General features: G+C 37.4%; 1 protein-coding gene across 1 annotated transcript in view; it reads right to left on the bottom strand.

Annotated features, from left to right (window-relative positions):
* Positions 1 to 6,811: 6,811 nt before the first annotated feature.
* The window catches only part of LOC120861089 (mutS protein homolog 4-like), an 86,059-nt gene continuing 65,185 nt past the window's right edge, over positions 6,812 to 27,685 (bottom strand). Inside the window, exons 16-20 of the mRNA XM_040236752.1 lie at positions 25,966 to 26,084; positions 24,346 to 24,474; positions 20,406 to 20,580; positions 12,443 to 12,531; positions 6,812 to 9,466 (exon numbers count right to left, since the gene is read on the bottom strand). Of these exons, the coding sequence (XP_040092686.1) occupies positions 9,290 to 9,466; positions 12,443 to 12,531; positions 20,406 to 20,580; positions 24,346 to 24,474; positions 25,966 to 26,084 (689 nt within the window). The 3' untranslated portion in view covers positions 6,812 to 9,289. The remainder of the gene's footprint in view (positions 9,467 to 12,442; positions 12,532 to 20,405; positions 20,581 to 24,345; positions 24,475 to 25,965; positions 26,085 to 27,685) is intronic.

The following is a 27,685-nucleotide window of genomic DNA, read 5'->3' on the forward strand; positions in this document are numbered from 1 at the left end:
CCCATTACTTATCTATATAGTGGAACAAATTATATGCATTTTTATAACATTTTAGGTTTACCCTTTTATTCCATTTTTAAAAGTTATTTTGGCCTTGGAGCATTCTTATTACTTGTGGAAAATCTGGTTATACTACTATTTAAGCTCTGAAGCTTTTAATATCAGTTTGTCCTAGGTTGCTGTTGTTAAGTCGCTTCAGTCGTGTCCGACTCTATGAGACCCCATAGACGGCAGCCCACCAGGCTCCCCTGTCCCTGGGATTCTCCAGGCAAGAACACTGGAGTGGGTTGCCATTTCCTTCTCCAGTGCATGAAAGTGAAAAGTGAAAGTGAAGTCGCTCAGTCGTGTCTGACTCTTAGCAACTCCATGAACTGCACAGCCCACCAGGCTCCTCTGTCCATGGGATTTTCTAGGCAAGAGTACTAGGTTAGGTAAATATTATTTTATATTTTGCATTCATAATAACAAACGTTTATTGAGTTACTTTGCAAATAAAACACAGTGCCTGGTAGTAGAGAATAATTAATTAAATTAATAGGTGATCCCTTCCTTAAGAGAATTTATAATTCTGTAGCAGCCATGGTCACAAAAAATACAAGGCAAAGAATTAGTCAACTAAAGTGCTGGGAGTAGGATGATAGAAATGTATTACGTCTGGAAATAATTAGCTTTAAATTACAACAGAGAGCTTGAGTATTTTGGTATATGATACCTCTGAATACTAGACTAGCAGTAGTTTTTTAGTGAGATATAGTTGCATATAACATTAAATAGTTTCAGGTATAAACATAATGATCCAATAAATTTATATACTGTGAAATAATCACCATAATAAGTCCAGTTAACGTCCATCATCACACATTACAGTTTTTCTTGTGATGAGAACTCAAAACCTATTCTCTTAGCATCTTTGAAATATACAATACAGTATTAACTATAGCCACCAAGCTGCACATTACATCCTCAGGACATATTTACAACTCAAAGTTTGCACCTTTTGACCACATTCACCCATTTCATCCACCCCCAAATTATATGTATTTTAATACAAATAAAGAAACAATTTTGACCCAACATCACATTAGTTAAATCTTCATACTCTTTGGTAAGAAAGGAACTTGTTATCTTAAAAAAACAACAGTGTATTCTATGACAGTTTTTTAGTTCTGTGCTTCTTTAATATCTAGAGTATTAGACCCCTCTTTATATAACTAGGGAGAAGTCAACTGTTGGAAGATGAGAACTGGGAGAAAATTCTCCATGGGTCTCTCATGTTATGAGCGGAGGAATTGATTGCCTTACTCTTGACTATCTTTTTAAGGATGCTTGTATAGTGAGCAGCCTTAGAAAATAGAGATAGTGACTCCCTCTGAGCAGAGGGCAGGTTTGCATGGTGTCTAATGTAATAAAGGTAATGTTTTCCTCTGGGGAAATAAATGGTCAAGCAGGTGTGCTTACAATTCATTTTAAAGGACTGGAGTTTTGAAAGCTTGGGGTTCTTCAGCTATAACACCAATCTACTCTGTGCATATCTACCCAGACAATTACACATCTGATGATGGGAGTATGTGGAACCAAAACAAACAAGAAGCTCATGCTTCATGCTTCACCACTAGTAATGAAGTCCTTTGACCTAGTCTTTTGTCTTCTGACAGCAAACATGATAACACGGGAAACTAAACTGCTAGTTTGCATGTAAGTTGAAAATCTTAGGTGCTTCACAGTCCTTGGCAATGAGAATTTGTTCCTCACCTAATCACTGCATTTAGATCATTTCAGTAGATACTGGAAGATAGTATCCATTCTCACTGTCTATCTACAATCTGGGAACTATCAAAATTTTGACAGTTCATAAGAAAAGGGTATTATTTCAGTTTTATAGTAAGATAAAACAATTGTTTAAATTTCTTAAGAACAGAATAGAAATAGCAAAGTAACAATATAATGAGATCAGTCGCTTTTCCTCTCCTTTCACTTTTATTCCTTTAAGTGCATCACAGGGTTGAATTATAGAAATGCTTATTTATTATATGTAAACACATGGACTACCAGATGTTCAAGCTGGTTTTAGAAAAGGCAGAGGAACCAGAGATCAAATTGCCAACATTGGCTGGATCATTGAAAAAGCAAGAGTGTTCCAGAAAAACATCTATTTCTGCTTTATTGACTATGCCAAAGCCTTTGACTGCATGGATCACAATAAACTATGGAAAATTCTTCAAGAGATGAGAATACCAGACACCCTGACCTGCCTCTTGAGAAACCTGTATGCAGGTCAGGAAGCAATAGAACTGGAAATGAAACAACAGACTGGTTCCAAATAGGAAAACTCTATTAGCCTTTGCCCTGCTTCATTCCATACTCCAAGGCCAAATTTTCCTGTTACCCCAGGTGTTCCTTGACTTCCTACTTTTGCATTCCAGTCCCACATAATGAAAAGGACATCTTTTTTGGATGCTAGTTCTAAAAGGTCTTGTAGGTCTTCACAAAACAGTTCAACTTCAGCTTCTTCAGCATTACTAGTTGGGGCACAGGCTTGGATTACTGTAATATTGGTTTCCCTTGGAAACGAACAGAGATCATTCTGTCATGTTTGAGATTGCATCCAAGTACTGCATTTCGGACTCTTTTGTTGACCATGATGGATACTCCATTTCTTCTAAGAGATTCTTGCCCACAGTAGTAGATATAATGGTCATCTGAGTTAAATTCACCCACCCATTTCAGTCCATTTTAGTTCGCTGATTCCTAGAATGTTGACGTTCACTCTTGCCATCTCCTGTTTGACCACTTCCAACTTGCCTTGATTCATGGACCTGACATTCCAGGTTCCTATCCAATATTGCTCTTTACAGCATTGGATCTTGCTTCTATCACCAGTCACATCTACAACTGGGTATTGTTTTTGCTCTGGCTCCATCCCTTCATTCTTTCTGGAGTTATTTCTCCACTGATCTCCAGTAGCATATTGGGCACCTACCGGCCTGGGGAGTTCCTCTTTCAGTATCCTATCATTTTGCCTTTTCATACTGTTCATGGGGTTCTTAAGACAAGAATACTGAAGTGGTTTGCCATTCCCTTCTCCAGTGGACCACATTCTGTGAGACCTCTCCACCACGACCTGCCCATCTTGAGTGGCCCCACGTGGCATGGCTTAGTTTCATTGAGTTAGACAAGGCGGTGGTCCGTGTGATCAGATTGGCTAGTTTTCTGTGATTATGGTTTCAGTGTGTCTGCCTTCTGATGCTCTCTCACAACACCTACCGTCTTACTTGGGTTTCTCTTACCTTGGACGTGGGGTATCTCTTCACGGCTGGTGATGGATAGGGAGGCCTGGCGTGCTGTGATTCATGGAGTCACAAAGAGTTGGACACAACTAGGCAACTGAACTGAACTGAAATAGGAAAAGGAGTACATCAAGGCTGTATATTGTCACCCTGCTTATTTAACTTATATGCACAGTACATCATGAGAAACGCTGGACTGGAAGAAACACAAGCTGGAATCAAGATTGCTGGGAGAAATATCAATCACCTCAGATATGCAGATGACACCACCCTTATGGCAGAAAGTGAAGAAGAACTAAAGAGCATCTTGATAAAAGTGAAAGAGGAGAGTGAAAAAAGTTGGCTTAAAGCTCAACATTCAGAAAACTAAGATCATGGCATCTGTCCCAATCACTTCATGGCACATAAATGTGGAAACAGTGGCTGACTTTTATTTTTTCGGGCTCCAGAACCACTGCAGATGGTGATTGCAGCCATGAAATTAAAAGACACTTACTCCTTGGAGGGAAAGTTATGGCCAACCTAGACAGCATATTAAAAAGCAGAGACATTATTTTGTCAACAAGTCCGTCTAGTCAAGGCTATGGTTTTTCCAGTAGTCATGTATGGATGTGAGAGTTGGACTATAAAGAAAGCTGAGTGCCAAAGAATTATTTTGAACTGTGGTGTTGGAGAAGACTCTTGAGAGTCCCTTGGACTGCAAGCAGATCCAACCAGTCCATTCTAAAGGAGATCGGTCCTGGTTGTACATTGGAAGCACTGATGTTGAAGCTGAAACTCCAATACTTTGGCCACCTGATGCGAAGAGCTGAGTCATTTGAAAAGACCCTGATGCTGGGAAAGACTGAGGGCAGGAGGAGAAGGGGATGACAGAGGATGAGATAGTTGGATAGCATCACCGATTCAATGGACATGAGTTTGGGTAAACTCCAGGAGTTGGTGACAGACAGGGAGGCCTGTTGTGCTGCAGTTCATGGGGTTGCAAAGAGTCGTACATGACTGAGTGACTGAACTGAACTGAAACTATATTTAATTATGATTGTACATATTTTAAGCTCATAAATAAATATACAGGAAGTTCAAACAACACACAATATATTCACATTTGAAAATTTTACCAGTAGCATATAAGGCAGTTAATTTTTTTGGTTGAAAATATATATTAATATGAAGTAAAAAAATAATCACATTAATCTTTTTTTTTTCTGTTTTGGCCAGGTCATGCAGCTTGCAGAATTTTAGTTCCTTAACCAGGGACCTAATCTGAGAGCCTGGCATTCAGAGGGTTGAGTACCAACCACTGGACCACAAGAGAATTCCCTGAAATGTCTTTCTACTGGAATTATTATTTCTATATTTCTCAACATGGTTGATAGAATCATATTTGACTCTTCCTTTCTGTATTAATTTGCTAGGGCTGCCATAACAAAGTACACAAACTAGATAGCTTAAAGCAACAGCAATTTATTATCTCATAGTTCTGGAGCCAGAAGTCCAAACTGAGGTGTTAGTAGAACCACACTCCCTCTGAATCCTGAGGGGAATCCTTCCTTGTCTATTCCTAATTTCTGTTCGTTTCCCAGCAATCTTCGGTATTCCTTGGCTTGTAGATGTATCACTCCAATCCTCTATTTTCACATGGTGTTCTCTGAGTCTCTGTCTTCACATAGTAATCTTATAAGGACCAGTCATAAAGGGGCCCATCCTTCTCCAGTATGATCTCATCTTAACTAACTGCATTTGAGATGATCCTATTTCCAAATAAAGTCATATTCTGAGTTGCAGGGGGTTAGGATTTAATGCTTCTTTTTCAAACAGACACTTCACCCAATAACATCTTTCCCTCACTAAAAAATCAGATAAGTCATGAATCATTAATCTGGTTAATCAGCACAACATCTCCTTAATATCTTTCAGATCAATGTTTTCTCTGCTCCACCATCTCCATTCTCCTCCTTTACACACACACACACACACACACACACACAAAACCTGTTCTCACTCCATTCTCACTGTTCTGTCTCCTTTACACACACACACCCCCATTCTCACTCCGTTCTGTCACACACACACACACACACACACCCCTGTTCTCACTCCATTCTCACTGTTCAGTCTCCTTTACACACACACCCCCCCATTCTCACTCCATTCTGTCACACACACACACACACACACCCCTGTTCTCACTCCATTCTCACTGTTCAGTCTCCTTTACACACACCCCCCCATTCTCACTCCGTTGTCACACACACACCTGTTCTCACTTCATTCTGTCACACACACAACACACCTGTTCTCACTCCATTCTCACTGTTTCTACTCTTAATTATCAATTCTCTTCTGCACTATTTAAAAGTTTCTTAAACTATCTCATCTGTTTGGTTTCAACCACACATCTCCAAACCATTAATGCTATCACCCAGACGATCTTTCAAAAGAAAAATCTAATCATGTTATTCCTCTACTACCACCATCCTCTTCTACTCTCCAGCAAACTCTTTTGTCATCTAAAGGAGAAACTATATAAAGCACCTTCTTCAACCTTTTGCCACTCTCATATACACTCTATCCTCCAGATAAACCAAACTGCTTCTGGTGTCACATCTTTTTGCTTTTACACATGGTGATCCTTAACTAAAGTGCTCTCTGTTCCTGAGCACTTGACATATTTTACTACCCTTAAACTCCCTTGAGCCACAAATTGCAAACATTTTTTGGTGCTATTAACCTTCTTATTTTCCTCTACTATTGTACTTATCACATGGTATTCCAACCCTTCTATGTGTGCTTTTTTTCTCTTAACTACACCTGAAGTCTACCTCAAGGTCAGACATCTTTTGTGTACCTAGCACACAGCATGTTGTCTGTTCCATAGTAAATATTATTGAACTAGATTTTTCAGTAGTTTTTTTTTCTTTTTACAGTAAGACTTACTCTGAAACTTTCGCTTGAAGGGAAACATTTAATGTATTACCAAGAGGGGTTAAACTAAAAAAACAGCTAAAAAATAATTTTGGAAAAAAGAGTTTTAAAAATCACTGCTTGTGAAAGAATGATCAGAATAACTTTAAAATATCTTAAATGCATTACTCATTACACATCTACTAGAATGGCTAATTTTTTTTAAAAAACTGACAAGTGCTAAAGAACATGTGAACCTCTCATACATGGCTGACAAGAACGCAAAATGGTATAAACCCTCTCGGAAAGAGTTTAGCAGCTTCTCTTGAAGTTTAATGTATACTTACAATATGACAGAGCCAGTCCACTAAATTAGTGATAGTGAAGTCACTCAGTCGTGTCCGACTCTTTGCGACCCCGTGGACTGTAGCCTACCAGGCTTCTCTGTCCATGGGATTCTCCAGGCAAGAATACTGGAGTGGGTTACAATTTCCTTCTCCAGGGGATCTTCAGGAAATTTTAATAAGTGAACTTGTTTCTGTTTTGTAAACAAGTGATTTATAATAAAAATAAATATTTGATTAAAAAAAAAACAACAACACACACAAAAATCTCTATCCAAATGTTCATAACAGCTTTATTTGTAATTGTCAAAAACAAAATGCCTAAATGTCCTTCAGTGAGTGAGTGAGTAAACCATGGTACATATTCAATACAAACAATGGAATACCAGCTAGCAATGGATAAATTCTAAAGTACATGATGCTCAGTAAAAGAAGCCAGTCTCCAAAGGTCACATGCTACCTGATTGATAAAAACAAAATTATAGGGAGGAAATCCTTAACCATTCCCAGTGAAGACAGAGGTCAGGGAAGAATTTGGCCACAAAGGGCTAGTACTGAGGGAATCATCTGGTAGTGACTGAACTGTTCTGCATCTTGATTGTGGCAGTGGCAGTGGTTCCACAAATCCATAAATGTGCCAAAATTCATTAAATTATAGACTTAAACAAAAATTTAATTTTACTGGATGTAAATTTTAAAATAAACAAATATATATATTACTTTCCAGGCATGAAGGTTAGCTGCTTTTTACCTCTACTCTCATGTACCTTAGCCCTAGACTTGAGAAAGATTAATTTATGTGAGGAGAAAGGTGGAGCAGACAAAAAGAATGGCTTTGAGGTAGATTATCAAGGAGTTTGCTACAACATTTTGAATATTTATCTTAAAAGACTGGATTATGAGATAATGATCTATAATCTAGAGACAGACAAAGGCGAAGAGGTACTAAAAAGGAGAGCAAATAGACCTGAAAATTACAGAATGGATCGTCTCCCTACCTTTCACCTCTGTCCTATAGCACCATGACTTAATAATTCTATCTTCATCTGACTTGCTTTTTTCATGTGCTTCTGCTACACACAAAATGATTGAAGAAAAAGCAATTTAATTTTAAGAAGACATAAACCCATTTTTATTTCAGTACTTCAAATCTAAAATAAAAGAGATTAATCAGTTGGCTACAGTTTTCACATCAAAAGCTCTAAATGATGAACAATTTCTTAAAAGTCTGGTGGAATTTAATTTGGCATTAAATGTAAAGGGAAGCTAATAACATCTGAGAAAATGATATTTAGCATATTTAGTAGTTTGCACTTGTCTCTGCTGCCTTTTCTTCCACAGCCCTGCTCCCCTTCTGACTTTTTTATTGCTTCCTCCTTTTCTTCCCTGCCCTCCTAAACAGTGTATGATGCCCTTTAGCTCCTCAGTGCCTCCTAGAAACTTGCCACAAGTCTAAATTATCTACCTGCTTTTATGAATGACCACACAAAATAGAATTCATCTCAAAGGCTGTGAATTAAAATGTGGCTAATAGTCAAGTTCAAATACTGTGGAGCTCTATTTATAAAACATGATTATAGGAAATATAAGTAGTCTAATAGGACATTTAACATATATCTAATGTAAGTAGTAACACTAATTTACAGTAATTTTTTTTTTTTAAAAAGAATGTGTGTCATTCAGATTATAACTTTTCAGTATACCTGGCTACTAATATGTACTTAGAATACTAAGAGTTTAATAAAGTCAAAATTATGACATTTTGTAAAATAAAATATGCATATATTAACAAAAGTACTTTAAAATTATTTAATAATTTCCCCATATTAGGCCTTTGGGTTGAGATTATGTGACTAAGTCTTTTACTGAGATGGAACTGCAGAAATAAGGTGTTTGAGAAGCTCTTTGCAGTTATTGAACAACTGACAGTCTTCCATTTTCTTTTGTCCATTTATAGAATAAACTTTGGGTAAACTCTAAAAGGTGGTGTGAGCCACATGCCTGTGCAAAAACAATTCTACATGTTTCCTTGTGAATCAACAATTAAGGCAAACATATCAATATTATCTTTCTGCTCCCTTGGTTACTCACCTAAAAAAGATGGTGAAAAATGAAAATTTGGAAAAGAGAAGGGGTTGGCAAGTAGAAAACAGAACACCTAGCTATTAGGTAATTACTCCTTCCAGAAACACTCGCTGCACTACGAAATACCTATTTGATGAATTTCAACCTTTAGAACTATACTGAATGCCAAAATGAATACTTTAAAACTCTCAATTATATTCTAACAAACTTAAGATGTATCCACTGTTGGAATTTGATGGCGTTAATTAAGAAATTATTGACTCATAATAAGAATGTAAAAGAAATATTGGTTCCAAATAAGAGTGTAAAAGAAAACCTCACCTAAATTTCCAGGCCCACAAAGAAAGATTTCTTTTAGCTAAACTATATACGATAACATGTGAAACCATAACTTGTAACATGAAGTTTCATAAATTAGAAAAGTGTCACATTAGATTTTTTCTTACATAAAAATCAGTTCTTTAAATAGTTCTCATTTCTTTCTTAAGTTATATAACAAACATTTTCTTATACAAAATATATAGATGATAATGCTGATGTTAATACAATGTAATTTTCAATTAAAATATAAAATTTAGCAAATATTTTCTTTTGCTCACAGGAAAAATGAATTCTAAGTTCCTCATATTAATATATTATTTCATTAGTATAAGATGTGAATTGTTACTATTATTCAGTCTTTTCTGAATCTTGAAAATCTGCTTCATACTTCTTTTTGAGATTACTTAAATATGTTCGTAAACTGTCTGGATCCAATTGAGAGTTTCGAGCAGTTTGAACAAGTCTAGTAGCTAGATGGTACACAGCTCTCTGTCTTTCCATCTCAGGTGTACTCCTTTGGTTTTGCTGTTATTGAAAAAATATAGATAAAAATTAAAATATGATTCTTATTTTGGCAATATTCTATCTCCTTTCATAGAAATAAGAATTCAATGGTTAACCAATTTTTTTGGATAAGTCAGTCCCATCCAACTAGAGAATAACATACCAGAAAAAATAAATATTATTTTGGAGAATAAAATTTCTCATGAGTACTTACTACTTTATGACAGATCCTAATCCTTGAAACCCATTTTTCAATGAAAAATATCTGCTAAATGTTTCAAGTTTCTCAATACAACACCAAAACGTAATAGAAAATCCACCAGAATTATGTCCTACAAACACTTTATCATTGAAAAGTTATGGGAAAACACATTCTGCTCATTACTATGCAGTGTTCATAATTTTAAATGTCACTCAGAGTACTGCTCTGCTATCTCTTACTTTAATATCCCAGCAGATAAACTGGTGGATAGAATGGGTCATCAGTAAAATGTCCCTCAAGAGAGTTCATATATAGAAATTGCTAGAGTCTAAAAGAAAATACAGCTTCAGGGATAAATTACATTTTTAAAATAAGCAACACAAATAGCTAGTTAAAATTATGCCTTAATTCTTAACAAATTATACTTAAGGATACCCAAGAATTAATGCTTAAAATGGGACTCTTCTAATACTTTGGAGGACCTTTGGATATTCAGTTCTTGAATACCTCCCTTCAGGGTTGGGAGTACAACTAGAAAATTCTTCATTCACTTTTTTGCCTGAGCTAGATCAAGGAATCAGTATTTTTTCAATTTAACTTTTTATGTAAAGACTTAGTTTCCATTCTCTAAGGGAAATACAATCCTTTCAACTCCTTCTCAATAGCCAGGAATTCTTCTCTCTCTTACTGTCACTATAGAAAAACTGCATACAACTCCATGAGATAGAACATTGATTCATCCATCTATTTGATATACTGATTGATCAACTATCCATTTACCATTTAAACAACAATTATAGCTATTATTATCTATTTTCAAGACCCCATAAATTGTATTTATGACTACAGGGAATACAAAAATGTCATCCTGACATGACAATGGAACTCAAAAAGCTCAGTCTTACAGTGAAACATACACGTTTACAAGCAATTGATTAATCATGAAAAGTTCCATAAGGGAGATATAAAAATGTTCATAGGAAAGAAAGTTCACTTCCATCTTGGGTGAAGAAAGGCTTCTATAGGATGGAATATGGGTAGCCATTCCTTTCTCTAGGGGATCTTTCCAACCCAGAGATCGAATCCAGGTCTCCTACATTGCAGGCAGCTTTTTACTGTCTGGGCCACCAGGGAGGCCCCATTTAAAATGAATCTTGATGGATAGAAGAGCCTAGAAGGAAAGATATTCCAGATGGAGAAAACAGAGAGAGCAAACACATTAGAAAATGTGGTACACAATCAGGTCAAAATGATGAAATGACAAGTAACTCAATGTGGCAGAAATGTAGAAAATAGAGGGAAGCTACTGCATAGTCCTAATGAGATGTACTTAAGAAGAAGAATTCATAGACTCTTAAGAATCCATGGGAGATACAAAAATGAAGAAAAGAAAAGGTTTTTCAAAAGATGAGAAATTTAATTTTGGACCTACTGAAGAGAAAATATAAGTTAAGGTTTTAAGAAATAAGGAGAAAAATATATAGATTGAATCAAAAAGAAATGAAAATGGAGGCTGAGGAAAGGATGAGAATCACCAAGAGTATAGAATTCTAAACAAAGAAATGGTAAAATCTTAGGAATACTTAGAAAGCACCAGTGAAGAAGGGAAAGAAGTAATCACCATAGAGGTAGAAGAATGAGAATTACTCAGTAAAATATTCAGCTAAAGAGAAGTTATATTAATTTGCAGTGGATAAAATTAGCCTGTCTTGAATATATTTTGAGCAGCATCAGGAAATCTAAAAACTGGAAGACTACTGGAGAGGTTGCCCATAATTGGAATTTGGCAAGAGGAATTCTGAAGAACTAAGTAATAAGAGGCTCTTCAGAACTGGACCACTGCCAAAATCACTGGTGAAAAATTGCAATGGAATAACTAACTAGGCAAGTAAAGTCATAAAAGCAGCTGAGGTCAAAAGACTGATGGATGTAAAAAAAAAAAAAAAAACTGAAGGCAGGTTAAGAAAGAGTAAAAGATAAAAGAAAGGTTAATACTGAAGAAAATTTATACTGCACCTAGTTTAGTTTACTGAACAGGATGGATTCTTAAAACAATATAAAGCAACCCAATGCAAAAAAAAATGATTTCAAACTTTCAGTTACCAGATGTAAATTCAGTGTTGGGTCTACTGCTTCCTAGCAAATCACTTAATCTCTGTGAACCTCAGCTGTAAAAACATAAGTAAAAATGAAAACTTTATTATTTATCTTTAATTAAACCTAACTACTTCATGAAGAGTTAGGCTTATATATGATAATGGATACAAGAGCTTTGAAAACTATTTTAAAAGATATGAAATGTTGTGCATAGTGTTTCTTTCTTTTTTTTTTTTTTTGGCTGTTCCAAATCTTAATTGCAGTATATGGAATCTTTACTGTGGCATGTTGGGATCTAGTTCCCTGAATAGGGATCGAGCCCAGGCTCCTAAATCGGGAGCATGGAGCCTTAACCATTGGACCACCAGAGAAGTACCATGATTTTTATTTTTAATGCTTATTTAAGGAGATTTATTTTCTTATCATAAAGTCAGTGTAGCAGTAAGTACCAGATGAACTGAACTGTTTAACTTTTGTCTCCTATTTTATTAGTAGATTTTCTACGGACAGTTATAATACATCAAACCAAAAAAGTTTTGAGAAGTAAAAAGGATTTTGTTTATTTAGGAAATAGGTTTTTGTTTTAAATGTTTTAATTATTACTTATTATATATTTAGATCGAAGACCATAATAAACATGTACACTAAAAGTATTTTCTTAATTTGAAAAATAATTCTTATTGCTAAAATTTCCTTACCAAAATCTGTCTGGTAATTTGAGTTGTGATGTCTTTGGCATCCAAGACAATTGACGGTGGGAGTGATGATACCTCTGCAGCTTTTAATCCTAAAATTATAAACAATGGGACTTCAATATTATTACCTGCAGTTTTGCTATGTTTGTGTTAATCAGTATTAATCTTTTCTTCACAGATTTAAACTTCCTTTCTTAGGCATTTGCGAACTACTTCTTAAAATTACGTTCTTCCAAGTTCTGGGTGACAACTTGCCAATTATTAGATTTAATTACTTGCTAAGACATGTAAGACAAATTAGAATATCAATCACCTCTCAAGATACCTCTGAGACAGAAAATATGAAAGGGAAAGGAAAAAGGTAATTAGAAAATCAGATAATAGTAATAACACTGAAATTCCAGCTACAAATTCAGTTGGTTTATAAGTCAAAGGACATAATGGGTTTTGCAGGATAGAAGAAAGTATAGTCACAGATAAGCTTACAGCTAAGTATTCATATATTTAGTAGATTAATGAGAGAGGGATTTCTCAGAAGTTATAACGATAGGTGACTACTCCATGGAAATTTAAATACCATAATATTCTCAAGCTCTTAGATTTTTATTGTATCAGTGTCTCACAGATTTTCTATTTTATGCTAATAGTTTATTGCTTTAGAGGCAATAGAAGCAACATCAACACTTATTTAGAAGTTACTAACTGCTAGGTACTGTGCTAGACAGTTCATATTTGATCATTCATTTAATTCTCACAAATCCACACATATCACCATTTAATAGATGAAGCTGAGGCTTATAAAGATTAAACATCTGATACAAATTAAGTTATACATTTGCTTTTCCCATTTCAAATAGCAAAACAAAGATGATTTTTTTACTCTCACAAAGAACAGTCATAGCTAAAATAATTTTGGGAAAATTATTTGTAAAAGTCCAGTTTGTAGGTCATCTGCATGGCAGCTCTATAGTGGGGTTAATGGCAACTTTCTCCAAGAGGACTTATGGCATATGCCATGCCTCCCAGGTCTGCTGAAGCCAGAGTCCTAGTCCCTGTGGCAGATCACTGCTGTCCTATTCTTCCACAGGAGACACTCAAACACTCAAAAAGCAGGTCTGGCACAGTTTCTTGTGGAGGTTGCTGCTCCTTTCCCTGAGTTCTGGTGCATACAAGGTTTGTTCGCTCCCTCTGAGTCTCTCTGGCGAGTCTGAAAATTTGATTTTAAAACATGATTGTAAAAAAAAAAAAAACATGATTGTGTCCCTCCTATCATCTTGTTGGAGCTTCTACTTTGCCCTTGGACACAGGATATGTTTTTTTGGTAGGATCCAACATTCTCCTACAGATGGTTGTTTAGCAACTAGTTGCAATTTTGGTGTTCTCACAGGAAAAGATGAGTGCACTTTCCACGACACTGTCTTCAGTTCAGGACAGTTCAGTCGCTCAGTCATGTCCGACTCTTTGTGATCCCATGAAGTGCAGCACACCAGGCCTCCCTGTCCATCACAAACTCCCGGAGCCTACCTAAACGCATGTCCACTGAGTCGGTGATGCCATCCAACCATCTCATCCTCTGTTGTCCCCTTCTCCTCCTGCCCTCAATCTTTCCCAGCATAAGGGTCTTTTCAAATAAGTCAGCTCTTCACATAAGGTAGCCAAAGTATTGCAGTTTCAGCTTCAGCATCAGTCCTTCCAATGAACAACCAGGACTGATCTCCTTTAGGATGGACTGGTTGGATCTCCTTGCAGTCCAAGGGACTCTCAAGAGTCTTCTTCAATGCCACAGTTCAAAAGCACCAGTTTTTCGGTGCTCAGCTTTCTTTATAGTCCAACTGTCACATCCATATATGACTACTGGAAAAACTATAGCCTTGCCACCTTTGTTGACAAAGTAATGTCTCTTCTTTTTAATATGCTGTCTAGGTTGGCCATAACTTTCCTTCCAAGAACTAAGTGTCTTCCAATTTCATGGCTGCAATCACCATCTGCAGTGATTTGGAGCCCCCCAAAATAAAGTGAGCCACTGTTTCTACTGTTTCCTCATCTATTTGCCATGAAGTGATGGGACCGGATGCCATGATGTTAGTTTTCTGAATGTTGAGCTTTAAACCAACTTTTTCACTCTCCTCTTTCACTTTCATCAAGAGGCTCTTTAGTTCTAGACTTTCTGCCATAAGGGTGGTGTCATCTGCATATCTGAGGTTACTGATATTACTCCTGGCAATCTTGATTCCAGCTTGTGCTTCATCCAGCCCAGCATTTCTCATGATGTATTCTGCCACTATCTTAGATTTAGATTATACCAAAGAAGTTCTTGTACTGTTGCAGTTCTAGGGCCCACAACAGATTTCCCAACCTGGGAACCTGGCAAAGGGCCTGAGAACCCCAAGGGGATTTGACTTTGAAGGGATTTGATAACAAAACTTCCAAAGGACTGGGGAAAGAGATTCTTTGAGGGCACAACAAAACCTTGTATGCACCAGTACCTAGAAGACAGGAGCAGTGACCCCGCAAGAGGCTGAACCAGACTTGCCTGTGAGTGTCCAGAAGTCTCCAATGGAGGCATGGGTCGACAGTGGCCTGCCAAGGGTCAGGGGCACTGACCACAACAGTCCTGGGAGCTGCACTGTAGTGGGGTAAGTCCTTTGAGCTATTGAGTCAGTTGAGCTATTTCAAATCCTGAAAGATGATGCTGTGAAAGTGCTGCACTCAATATGCCTGCAAATTTGGAAAACTCAGCAGTGGCTACAGGACTGGAAAAGGTCAGTTTTCATTCCAATACCAAAGAAAGGCAATGCCAAAGAATGCTCAAACTACCGCACAATTGCACGCATCTCATATGCTAGTAAAGTAATGCTCAAAATTCTCCAAGCCAGGCTTCAGCAATACGTGAACCGTGAACTCCCTGATGTTCAAGCTGGTTTTAGAAAAGGCAGAGGAACCAGAGATCAAATTGCCAACATCTGCTGGATCATGGAAAAAGCAAGAGACTTCCAGAAAAACATCTATTTCTGCTTTATTGACTATGCCAAAGCATTTGACTGTGTGGATCACAATAAACTGTGGAAAATTTTTCAAGACATGGGAATACCAGACCACCTGACCTGCCTCTTGAGAAATCTGTGTACAGGTCAGGAAGCAACAGTTAGAACTGGACATGGAACAACAAACTGGTCTCAAATAGGAAAAGGAGTACATCAAAGCTGTATATTGTCACCCTGCTTATTTAACTTATATGCAGAGTACATCATGAGAAACGCTGGACTGGAAGAAGCACAAGCTGGAATCAAGACTGCCAGGAGAAATATCAATAACCTCAGATATGCAGATGACACCACCCTATGGCAGAAAGTGAAGAGGAACTAAGCCTCTTGATGAAAGTGAAAGAGGAGAGTGAAAAAGTTGGCTTAAAGCTCAACATTCAGAAAACGAAGATCATGGCATCCAGTCCCATCACTTCATGGGAAATAGATGGGGAAACAGTGGAAACAGTGTCAGACTTTATTTTGGGGGGCTCCAAAATCACTGCAGATGATGATTACAGACATGAAATTAAAAGACGCTTACTCCTTAGAAGAAAAGTTATGACCAATCTAGATAGCATATTCAAAAGCAGAGACATTACTTTGCTGACTAAGGTCCGTCTAGTCAACGCTATGCTTTTTCCAGTGGTCGTGTATGGATGTGAGAGTTGGACTGTGAAGAAAGCTGAGTGCCAAAAAATTGATGCTTTTGAACTGTGGTGTTGGAGAAGACTCTTTAGGGTCCCTTGGACTGCAAGGAGATCCAACCAGTCCATTCTGAACGAGATCAGCCCTGGGATTTCTCTGGAAGGAATGATGCTAAAGCTGAACCTCCAGTACTTTGGCCACCTCATGTGAAGAGTTGACTCATTGGAAAAGACTTTGATACTGGGAGGGGTTGGGAGCAGGAGGAGAAGGGGACGACAGAGGATGAGATGGCTGTATGGCATCACTGACTCGATGGATGTGAATCTGAGTGAACTCCGGGAGTTGGTGATGGACAGGGAGGCCTGGCGTGCTGCGATTCATGGGGTCGCAAAGAGTCAGACACGACTGAGCAACTGAATTGAACTGAAGTCCTTTGAAGGAGGTCACCATTACTTCTGCAATAGGGACCACAACCACACCACATCAGCAGAAAATTGGATTAAAGATGTACTGAGCATGGTCCCACCCATCAGAGCAAGACCTAGTTTTCCACACAGGGAGTCCCTCCCATCAGGAAGTTTCCACAAACCTCTTATCCTCATCCATAAGAGAGCAGACAGAATGAAAACCACAATCACAGGAAACTAACCAAACTGGTCACATGGATCACAGACTTGTCTAACTCAATGAAACTATGAGCCATGCCATGTAGAACCACTCAAGACAGACAGGTCATGCTGGGGAGTTCTGATAAAATGTGGTCCACTGGAGAAGGGAACGGCAAGCATTCTTTCCTTGAAACCTCATGAACAGTATGAAAAGGCAAATATATGACACTGAAAGATGAACTCCCCAGGTTAGTAGGTGCCAATATGGTACTGGAGAAGAGTGAGAAATAGCTCCAGAAGGAATAAAGAGGCTGAGCCAAAACAGAAACAAACCCAGTTGTGGGGGTGTCTAGTGGTGAAAGTAAGTCTAATGCTGTAAAGAACAATATTGCTTAGGAATCTGGAATGTTAGGTCTGTCTTTCCAGGTAAATTGGAAGTGGTCAAACAGGAGCTGGCAAGAGTGAACATCGACATTTTAGGAATCAGTGAACTAAAATGAACTGGAATGGGTGAATTTAATTCAGATGACCATTACATCTACTACTGTGGTGAAGAATCCCTTAGAAGAAATAGAGTAGCCCTCATAGTCAAAAAAAGAGTCCAAAACGCAGTACTAGGGTGCAGTCTTAAAAATGACAGAATGATCTCTTCATTTCCAAGGCAAACCATTCAATATCACAGTAATCCAAGTCTTTGCCCCAACCACTAATGCCAAAGAAGCTGAAGTTGAGTAGTTCTATGAAGCCCTATAAGACCTTCTAGAACTAACACCCCAAAAAGATGTCCTTTTCATTACAGCGGACTAGAATGCAAAAGTACGAAGTCAAGAGATACCTGGGTAACAGGCAAGTTTGGCTTTGGAGTACATAATGAAGCAAGGCAAAGGCTAACAGAGTTTTGCTGAGACAAAGCACTGGTCATAGCAAACACCCTCTTCCAACAAAACAAGAGATGACTCTACACATGAAAATCAGATGGTCAATACCAAAATCAGACTGATTATATTATTTGTCGCTGAAGATGGAGAAGCTCCATACAGTTAGCAAAAACAAGACCGGGAGCTGACTGGGGCTCAGATCATGAATTCTTTATTGCAAAATTACTAGGCCATTTGAATATGACCTAAATCAAATCCCTTAAAATCATACAGTGGAAGTGACAAACAGATTCAAGGGATTAGATCTGATAGACAGAGTGCCTGAGGAACACTATACAGGAGGTGGTGATCAAAACCATTCCTAAGAAAAAGAAATGCTAAAAGGCAAAATGGTTGTCTAAGGATGTCTTATAAATAGCTGAGAAAAAGAGAATTGAAACACAAAGGAGGAAAGGAAAGATATACCCATCTGAATGCAGAGTTCCAAAGAATAGCAAGGAGAGATAAGAAAGCCTTCCTCAGTGATCAAGGCAAAGAGATAGAGGAAAGCAACAGAATGGCAAAGACTAGAGATCTCTTTAAGAAAATGAGAGATACCAAGGGTGCATTTTGTGCAAAGATAGGCGCAATAAAGGACAGAAATGGTATGGACCTAACAGAAGCAGACGATATTAAGAAGAGGTGGCAAAAATACATAAAAATTACACCAAAAAGAACTTAATGACCCAGATAACCACAATGGTGTGATCACTCACCTAGAGGAAGCATGTTGGGGTGCGAAGCCAAGCGGGCCTTAGGAAGCATCACTATGAACAAAGCTAGTGGAGGTGATGGAATTCCAGTTGAGCTATTTCAAATCCTGAAAGATGATGCTGTGAAAGTGCTGCACTCAATATGCCAGCAAATTTGGAAAACTCAGCAGTGGCCACAGGACTAGAAAAGGTCAGTTTTCCTTCCAATTCCAAAGAAGGGCAGTGCCAAAGAATGTTCAAACTACAACACAATTGCATTCATCTCACATGCTAGCAAAGTAATGCTCAAAATTCTCCAAGGTTTCAACAGTACATAAACCAAGAACTTCCAGATGTTCAAGTTGGATTTAGAAAAGGCAGAGGAACCAAAGATCAAATTGCCAACATCCACCGGATCATAGAAAAAGCAAGCGAATTCCACAAAAACATCGACTTCTGCTTCACTGACCAGGCTAAAGTCTTTGTGTGGATCACAACAAATGGTGGAAAATTCTGAAAGATATGGGAATACCAGACCACCTTACATGCCTCCTGAGAAATGTGCATGCAGATCAAGAAGCAACAGCTAGAACCAGACATGGAACAACGGACTGGTTCCAAATTGGGAAAGGAGTACATCAAGGCTGTATATTGTCTCCCTGCTTATTTAACTTATATGCAGAGTAAATCATGTGAAATGCTGGGCTGGATGAAGCACAAGCTGGAATCAAGATTGCCAGAAGAAATAGCAATAACCTCAGATATGCAGATGACACACCCTAGTGGAATAATACTAAGAGGAACTAAAGACCCTCTTGATGAAGGAGAAAGAGGAGAGTGAAAAGCTGGCTTAAAACTCAACGTTCAGGAAACGAAGATCATGGCATCTGGTCCCATCACTTCTTGGCAAATAGATGGGGAAATAATAGGAACAGTGAGAGACTTTATTTTCTTGGGCTCCAAATCACTGCAGATGGGGACAGAAACCATGAAATTAAAATACACTTGCTCCTTGGAAGAAAAGCTATGACAAACCTAGACAGCATGTTAAAAAGCAGAAACATTATTTTGCCAACAAAGGTCTGTATAGTCAAAGCTATGGTTTTTCAGTAGTCATGTATGGATGTGAGAGTTGGACCATAAAGAAGGCTGAGCACCGAAGAATTAATATTTTTGAACTGTGGCGTTGGAAGACTCCTGATAGTCCCCTGGACTGCAAGGATATCAAACCGGTCAATCCTAAACAAAATCCATCTTGAATATTCATTGGAAGGACTAATGCTGAAGCTGAAGCTCCAATACTTTGGCCATCTGATGAGAAGAGCCAGCTCACTAGAAAAGACCCTGATGCTGGGAAAGACTGAAGGCAGGAGAAGGGGATGATAGTGGACGAGATGGTTGGATGTCATCACCCACTCAGTGGACATGAGTTTCAGCAAGTTCCAGGAGATGGTGAAGGACAGGGAAGCCAGGTGTGCTGCAGTCCATAGGCCATGAAGAGTCAGACACGACTGAGCGACTGAACAACAAGGTAAAAGTCAACTGAACATTCCCTGAGTCTGTCAACTTTACATGTATCATAATGATTTAGATAGAAAATATCTAACCAATTTTATGAACACACATAATTTGGTAACATATTCCATTTTAAGACTTAAGATTTAATTACCAAGTTCTCCAAATTTGAAGAAAACAGAGGAAGGACCTTATTACTAAAAGAGTGTCTAAGAAATATATAATTTCCAATTCAGTATATAACTTTCAAGTATAACTAAATTACATTTTCCTAAGTGTAGAAACATACTTCTGGGGCTCCCATGTATTATAATTCTACATAGTTACAGTTAATATGTTTTTGAAACAAGCTTAATACATAAAAATGTGAATTTGACATAAAAAATACAGTCTTAGAGCACAGAAGTATTCAAAAGAATGAAAGATAAAATTGCTTAGACTGATAGTCAAATAAACAGGAAAGAAGTTTATCTTTTGAGAATATATGGTATTTCAGCATAAACACACATTTATATACACACACATATATATAATATATATATATAAAATTTCTATATGCATACCATAATTTTTTTCTTCTGTGAGTCCCTTAGAAAGTTTGTAGGTATACAAGATTGCTTCTTTATTTCTTGAAGTGTTCTTTACATGTTGAACTTCAAAATGCATGTTTTCTACGTTAGGATATAGAACGTCTATCTGGCACAGTTCCAGGAAATGTGTAGCAAACAGTGTAAATGCCTAGAACATATAATAAATATCAATATTTTTAAATGCACTAGAAATTTTTAACTATTTAAACATAAAATTTATTTTAACTTATTAAGTGGCTTCACAGAAATGTAATGAAACTGGTAAACTTTGAGGCTAACATGTCAACTCATCTTAAAATGTTTTGAAATTTTATATTCAATGAGGGAAACATTTATTATGTTTACACAAACACATGTATGTTACATTATGGAAAAGAGAACAAATGCAAAAATCCTAAAAGAAAGAATCTGAAGATACTGAAAGGATGAAGTTTACCAGAAATATAACTATTAACTGAGGTAATCATTTATTAGAGAAGTTACCCACAAACAAAATCATAACATTTCCCTCACTTAAAAAAATTTTTACTTTAAAAGTTGATTCCTCCCATATAAGTAGTTTAGGGAAAGTGAAATCAGTGGATTATCTTAGGTATTTGAAACTACATAGGTTTTTACTTTTATATTTGCATTAAGTTAGGGTTAGGTACTTATACAGGGGGAAAAAAAGGTTGAGAACACTGCTTAGTACAATGATTCTTCAAGTTTAGTAATCCCCTGGGGAGCTTGTTAAAGATGCAAATTATTGATGCTTATCCTCCTCACATTCCCAATCAGTAACTGTAATTTAGAGCCCCAGGAAATTGCAGTTTCCCTAAGCACTTTAGGTGATTTTGATGGAGATGGTTCAAGTGACTTAAGACCAGCACAGTGGCTTCCTGCCCTGTGTTCAGAGTTACTGAAGCAGATATGACTAATTATGTCAGTGAGAAATGAAATATATGATTAGTGGAAAAATTAAATAGTAAAACATTAAAAAGAAAATATTTCACTGGCAAATGACTATCAGTTATGGAAAGGAGTTAGCAAGGGGAGGAATGGTTTTGTACATGACAGAAAAATATGTAATAAATCTCAACTATTAAACAAATCAAAGGGGGTATAAAACAAATAAAATTTGTAAAGCAACAAGAAAATTTTTTCTTAGAAATTTATTTTTGGCTGTGCTGGGTCTTCACTGCTGCCTGTGGGCTTTCTCTAGTTACGGTGAGTGGGAGCTACTTTCTAGTTGCTGTGCATAGGCTTCTCATTGCAGTGGCTTCTCTTGTTTCAGAGTACGGGCTCTAGTGTGCATAGGCTCAGGAGGTGCAGTGCACGAGCTTAGTTATCTTGCAGCATGTGGAATCTCCCCAGACCAGGTATCGACCCCATGCTCCCTGCACTGGCAGTCAGATTCTTAACCACTAGAAAACCAGGCTAGTTCCAAGAAAATATCCCAGTAAACTATTTAGAAGCTAGAGATGATGTTCATAATAACTATTATGTCTTCAAATTTTATGCTCCCATACTCAGTTGCTCAATCGTGTCCAACTCTGTGACCCCAGGGACTGTAGCCCTCTAGGCTCCTCTGTCCATGAAATTTTCCAAGCAACAATACTGGAGTAGGTTGCCCTTTCCTACTCCAGAGGATCTTCCCGACCCAGGGATCAAACCCACATCTCTTGTGTCTCCTGCACTGGCAGGTGGATTCTTCACCACTGTGTCACCTGGGAGGCCCATACTATTAATCAGATACACACAAATTAAAGAAATTGTGAGATATCATCATATATACTAAAATATCTTTTTTTATTAAGACAGTAAATTTGGTTCCCTCATCATTGCTGATAACATTATAAACTGCAACAGCCCTTTGGAAAGTAGCATTGTGGGCTGTTTAATCAGACCCTCTGGCTTTATCACCTTGACTTTGCTGCCTACTCTAAAGAATACACAGAAGAATTGTACAAAAAAAGATCTTCACGACCAAGATAATCACGATGGTGTGATCACTCACCTAGAGCCAGACATCCTGGAATGTGAAATCAAGTGGTCCTTAGAAAGCACCACTACGAACAAAGCTAGTGGAGGTGATGGAATTCCAGTTGAGCTATTTCAAATACTGAAAGATGATGCTGTGAAAGTGCTGCACTCAATATGCCTGCAAATTTGGAAAAAACAGCAGTGGCCACAGGACTGGAAAAGGTCAGTTTTCATTCCAATCCCAAAGAAAGGCAATGCCAAAGAATGCTCAAACTACTGCACAATTGCACTCATCTTACACGCTAGTAAAGTAATGCTCAAAATTCTCCAAGCCAGGATTCAGCAATACGTGAACCACAAAATTCCAGATGTTCAAGATGGTTTTTGAAAAGGCAGAGGAACCAGAGATCAAATTGCCAACATCTGCTGGATCATGGAAAAAGCAAGAGATTTCCAGAAAAACATCTATTTCTGCTTTATTGACAATACCAAAGCCTTTGACTGTGTGGATCACAGTAAACTGTGGAAAATTCTGAACGAGATGGGAATACCAGACTACCTGACCTGCCTCCTGAGAAACCTATATGTAGGCAGGAAGCAATAGTTAGAACTGGACACGGAACAACAGACTGGTTCCAAATAGGAAAAGGAGTACGTCAAGGCTGTATATTGTCACCCTGCTTATTTAACTTATATGCAGAGTACATCATGAGAAACGCTGGGCTGGAAGAAGCATAAGCTGGAATCAAGATTGCTGGCAGAAATATCAATAACCTCAGATTTGCAGATGACATCAACCTTATGGCAGAAAGTGAAGAGGAACTAAAAAGCCTCTTGATGAAAGTGAAAGAGGAGAGGGAAAAAGTTGGCTTAAAGCTCAACATTCAGAAAACTAACATCATGGCATCTGGTCCCATCACTTCATGGCAAATAGATGGGGAAACAGTGGAAACAGTGGCCGACTTTCTGTTTGGGGGCTCCAAAATCACTGCAGATGGTGATTGCAGCCATGAAATTAAAAGACACTTACTCCTTGGAAGGAAAGTTATGACCAACCTAGGTGGCATATTCAAAAGCAGAAATATTACTTTGCCGACTAAGGTCCATCTAGTCAAGGTTATGGTTTTTCCTGTGGTCATGTATGGATGTGAGAGTTGGACTGTGAAGAAAGCTGAGCGCTGAAGAATTCATGCTTTTGCACCATGGTATTGGAGAAGACTCCTTTGGACTGCAAGGAGATCCAACCAGTCCATCCTAAAGGAGATCATTCCTGGGTGTTCATTGGAGGGACTGATGCTGAAGCTGAAACTCCAATACTTTGGCCACCTCATGCGAAGAGTTGATGTATTTGAAAAGAGAGGGAGAGGGAGAGGGTGTGATGATTTGGGAGAATGGCATTGAAACATGTATAATAACATGTAAGAATCGAAATACCAGTCTATGTCTGATGCAGGATATGACACGCTTGGGGCTGACGCGCGGGGATGACCCACAGAGATGTTGTGGGGAGAGGGGTGGGAGGGGGGTTCATGTTTGGGAACGCATGTACACCTGTGGTGGATTCATGTCAATCTATGCCAAAACCAATACAGAATTGTAAACTAAAAATTAAAAATAAATAAATAAATTAAAAAAAAAAAAAAAATGAAAAGATCTTGATGCTGGGAAAGATTGAAGGTGGGAGAAGAAGGGGACAACAGAGGATGAGATGGCTGGATGGCATCACTGACTCGATGGACATGAGTTTGAGTGAACTCCGGGAGTTTGTGATGGACAGTGAGGCCTGGAGTGCTGTGATTCATGGAGTCGCAAAGAGTCAGACACAACTGAGCGACTGAACTGAACTGATACAATTTTAAAGACTATACAATTTAAAAATTTTTTCTTTCAATAAAAAAAATTTTTTAAAGGACTCAAAATTAGTGTATTTAAAATAAATAGAGAAAAATACCTTTAAGCTCAGCAGATGTTCACAAACAGCATAACAAATGCCAATACCTTCTTCTGTATTAGTACCTCTGCCAAGTTCATCAATTAATATGAGTGACTTGTCATTAGCATTATGTAGAATATATGCTATCTGAAAATATAATTCCTAAATTATTCATTGCAACCAAATAGCTGTCACTATTATACCAAAAAATGAAGAAAAATCCAGTTCCTTTATTAGTTCATTTGAAATATATTTTGACAGAGAAAACCCGCTGTGCAGAAACTAATACATTGCTTTTCTTTCTAAAAATCTCATTACTAATAATTCCAATAGAATAGCTGATATGTACATAAATAGACGTATGCATAGAGTAAATAACCATTATCTAAAATATTGATGAATCAGATACAGTGAAATAAAGCAATGAATTAAATGTTTAAATAAAGCACAAAGATGGTCATTTTCTTGTTTAAGAGAAGCTCAGTCATGTCTGACACTGCGACCCCATGGACTATACACCTCATGGAATTCTCCAGGCCAGAATACTGGAGTGAGTAGCCTTTCTCTTCTCCAGAGGATCTTCCCAACCCAGAGATGGAATCCAGGTTTCCTGCACTGCAGGCAGATTCTCTACCAGCTGAGCCACAGGGAAGTCCAAGAGTGCTGGAATGGGTAGCCTATCCCTTCTCCAGCGGATCTTCCTGACCCAGGAATCCAACCGGGGTTTCCTACATTGCAGGCAGATTCTTTACCAACTGAGCTATGATGAATCAATTGCTGTCATAAACATTCTGTAGCCAGTAAAAATGAAAAGAAATGTTTAGAAAAAAGCATCCAAGTCCATTGATTTCTGAGTAAAATAAATTTAAATCATGCCTGATACAGACTTATGTTATGACACAACTGTTAACCATCATGGCCATTTTACCTTTCCATGGGACTAAGCTTCTTGAGAGCTAGGACCATTTAAAAATATGACTCAAGCACCTAGTCTATTGCTATATTCCCCCATCATTATTCAATACATACTAAATAATTATATAAATATCACATACAGTGAGCAAATGATACTTTTATTCCCTGTCTATCTAAAGAAAATTAGTCAACTGAACAATGATCCAATAACCTATACCTACTAAAGATAGGCCAAAAGCTATACTGAATTCCTTTAACCCTTCAAGTTTATTTGACATGTGCTCAGATCAAAAATAGGTGCTGATACATACTTTGGCATAGGAAGTGAAAATTCCACAAGAGCACAAAAAGGGTGATTTTTAAAAAACCTTTTAACACAGTGATCTTTTATTTTAAAATCAAGCCTAACTATGCACAATGTTTCTGAACAGGTCATTGCTTTCTGAAGTCTTTTATATATTCCATATAAAAACATGAAAGCATGTTTTTATCATTCAATAACACTAGCTTTTTCTTTAAAGCTGTATTTTTCAATAAAACATTTACTTCCATTTCCACATAAGACAGAAATTAGGAAGCTGTCTTTGACTGCCCTCTGGCTCTTGTAGAGGAGTATAAACACATCTGCAAGCTTTAATATAAAAATACTTTCTTATGTTATAATTGACCATTAGTAGGATAATTCAATATGTTTTTAACATAAGGAAAGTTGAAATCAGGTACCTCTTTCATTTCCTTCATAAATGTTGATGAATTTGTTTCGATATCATCATCAGTACTTATTCTTGTAAAAATTTGTTCAGCAATTCTAAAGGAAGAATATTCTGCTGGAACATATGATCCTATAAAATATAAGTCAAAGTAAACTGAGATGCTTTTATAAAATATAAGCACTACTAACACTGCACCTTCTACCAACTCAGATTATTTAGTAGCCTATCTAAGGATTAATGTGGTGGAAAGATCACAAGATATGGAATTAGAAGGCATGGCCCCAGCTCTGTCATTTCTTTTACAACCTTGGACAGCACTTAAGTTCTCCCAGCTTCATCTTCCTCACATATAAAATGGAAATGCTTACCCTATCTATTGTACATAGTTATTTGGAAGTGGAAAAAAGATAATACATATTTGAGTACATAAGAAAGATTTGTTATAAATTTGATAAAAATTGTTAAATAGTATAGTCAGATGAAAATATTCAAAGTATGAAAATCTAAAGGAAATGCTTATGAAGCTCAAGTTGATAAAATCATTATGGAAAGGTATATTAAGAAATAGTTGTTATTAGAAAAATACAGAACCATCTACAATTAGAATGAATGCAAAATATTAAATTTTTCATTAAGGTGAATTTTTATTCACAAGACGGTTTCTGCGTGAGAAATATCAGGCTAACTAACCTAAAATATTCATCTCTTGAAAACAGGTTAATCTTATTATTTATATCTATCACTATACAAAATGGGATATAAAAAGCATTCTAAAACCATAAGAAGATAAAAATATACAAATAGTTAAATGAAAAAAGTGTCAAATATATAGAACTCTGTATAGACAAAATGTGAAATAATGAGAGTGAAGAAACAAAGCCAGATTATTCCAGGATTTAAAACAAAGACAAGGGTGAAGAATAGGATCTACTTTTGCATAATAAAGAATAGCAGGAAGAAAAAGCAAAAGTTCAGATGTATAGAATATAGCATATATGGTACATATGGTTCATATTTTCCCTTCTCTCTTACCTCCACTAAAAAGGCTCTTAACATATCTTATCATCATATCACAGAAGTCTGCTGGCTGGTATTTTGCTTCTAATCTGGCTCTTCTCTAACCTCACAATAACCAAAGTGATCTATCTAAAACTCAAATCCAATTATGCCATTCTCTTGCTAAAACATCTATAGCTCCCTATGGATATCTGGATAAGGTTCTCGCTCCTCCATTAAATGCCTAAGGCCCTTCACAACCTGACTCCTGCCCATCTCTCCAGCTTTAAGCCTGCCACTTCTCACAGTCACTCTTTATTTTACAAAGCAAAAGAACTATTAAGTCTCTGAACTCCTTGTAGCTACTTGGGAATGTCATGCTGTTTATTGCTTCTGTGCTTTAGAACATGCTCTTATCTCTATTTTCTCTCATACCCTTCCCTTAAGACCATAGCATTGTGTGTGTGTGTGTGTGTGTGTGTGTGTGTGTGTATGTATGAATGCTAGTCACTCAGTCATGTCTGACTCTTTGCAACCCCATGGACTGTAGCCCACCAGGCTCCCCTGTCCATGGGATTCTCCAAGCAAAAATACTGGAGAGTGTTACCATTTCCTTCTCCAGTGGATCTTCCAGACCCAGGGATCAAACCTGGATGGATCTCCTTCCTGCAATGAAGGCATACTCTTTACCATCTGAGCTACCAGGGAAGCCCTGTGTGTGTGTGTGTGTGTGT

Source organism: Oryx dammah, unplaced genomic scaffold (assembly GCF_014754425.2).
Source record: "Oryx dammah isolate SB20612 unplaced genomic scaffold, SCBI_Odam_1.1 HiC_scaffold_11227, whole genome shotgun sequence".
NCBI classification, from domain to species: Eukaryota; Metazoa; Chordata; class Mammalia; order Artiodactyla; family Bovidae; genus Oryx; species Oryx dammah.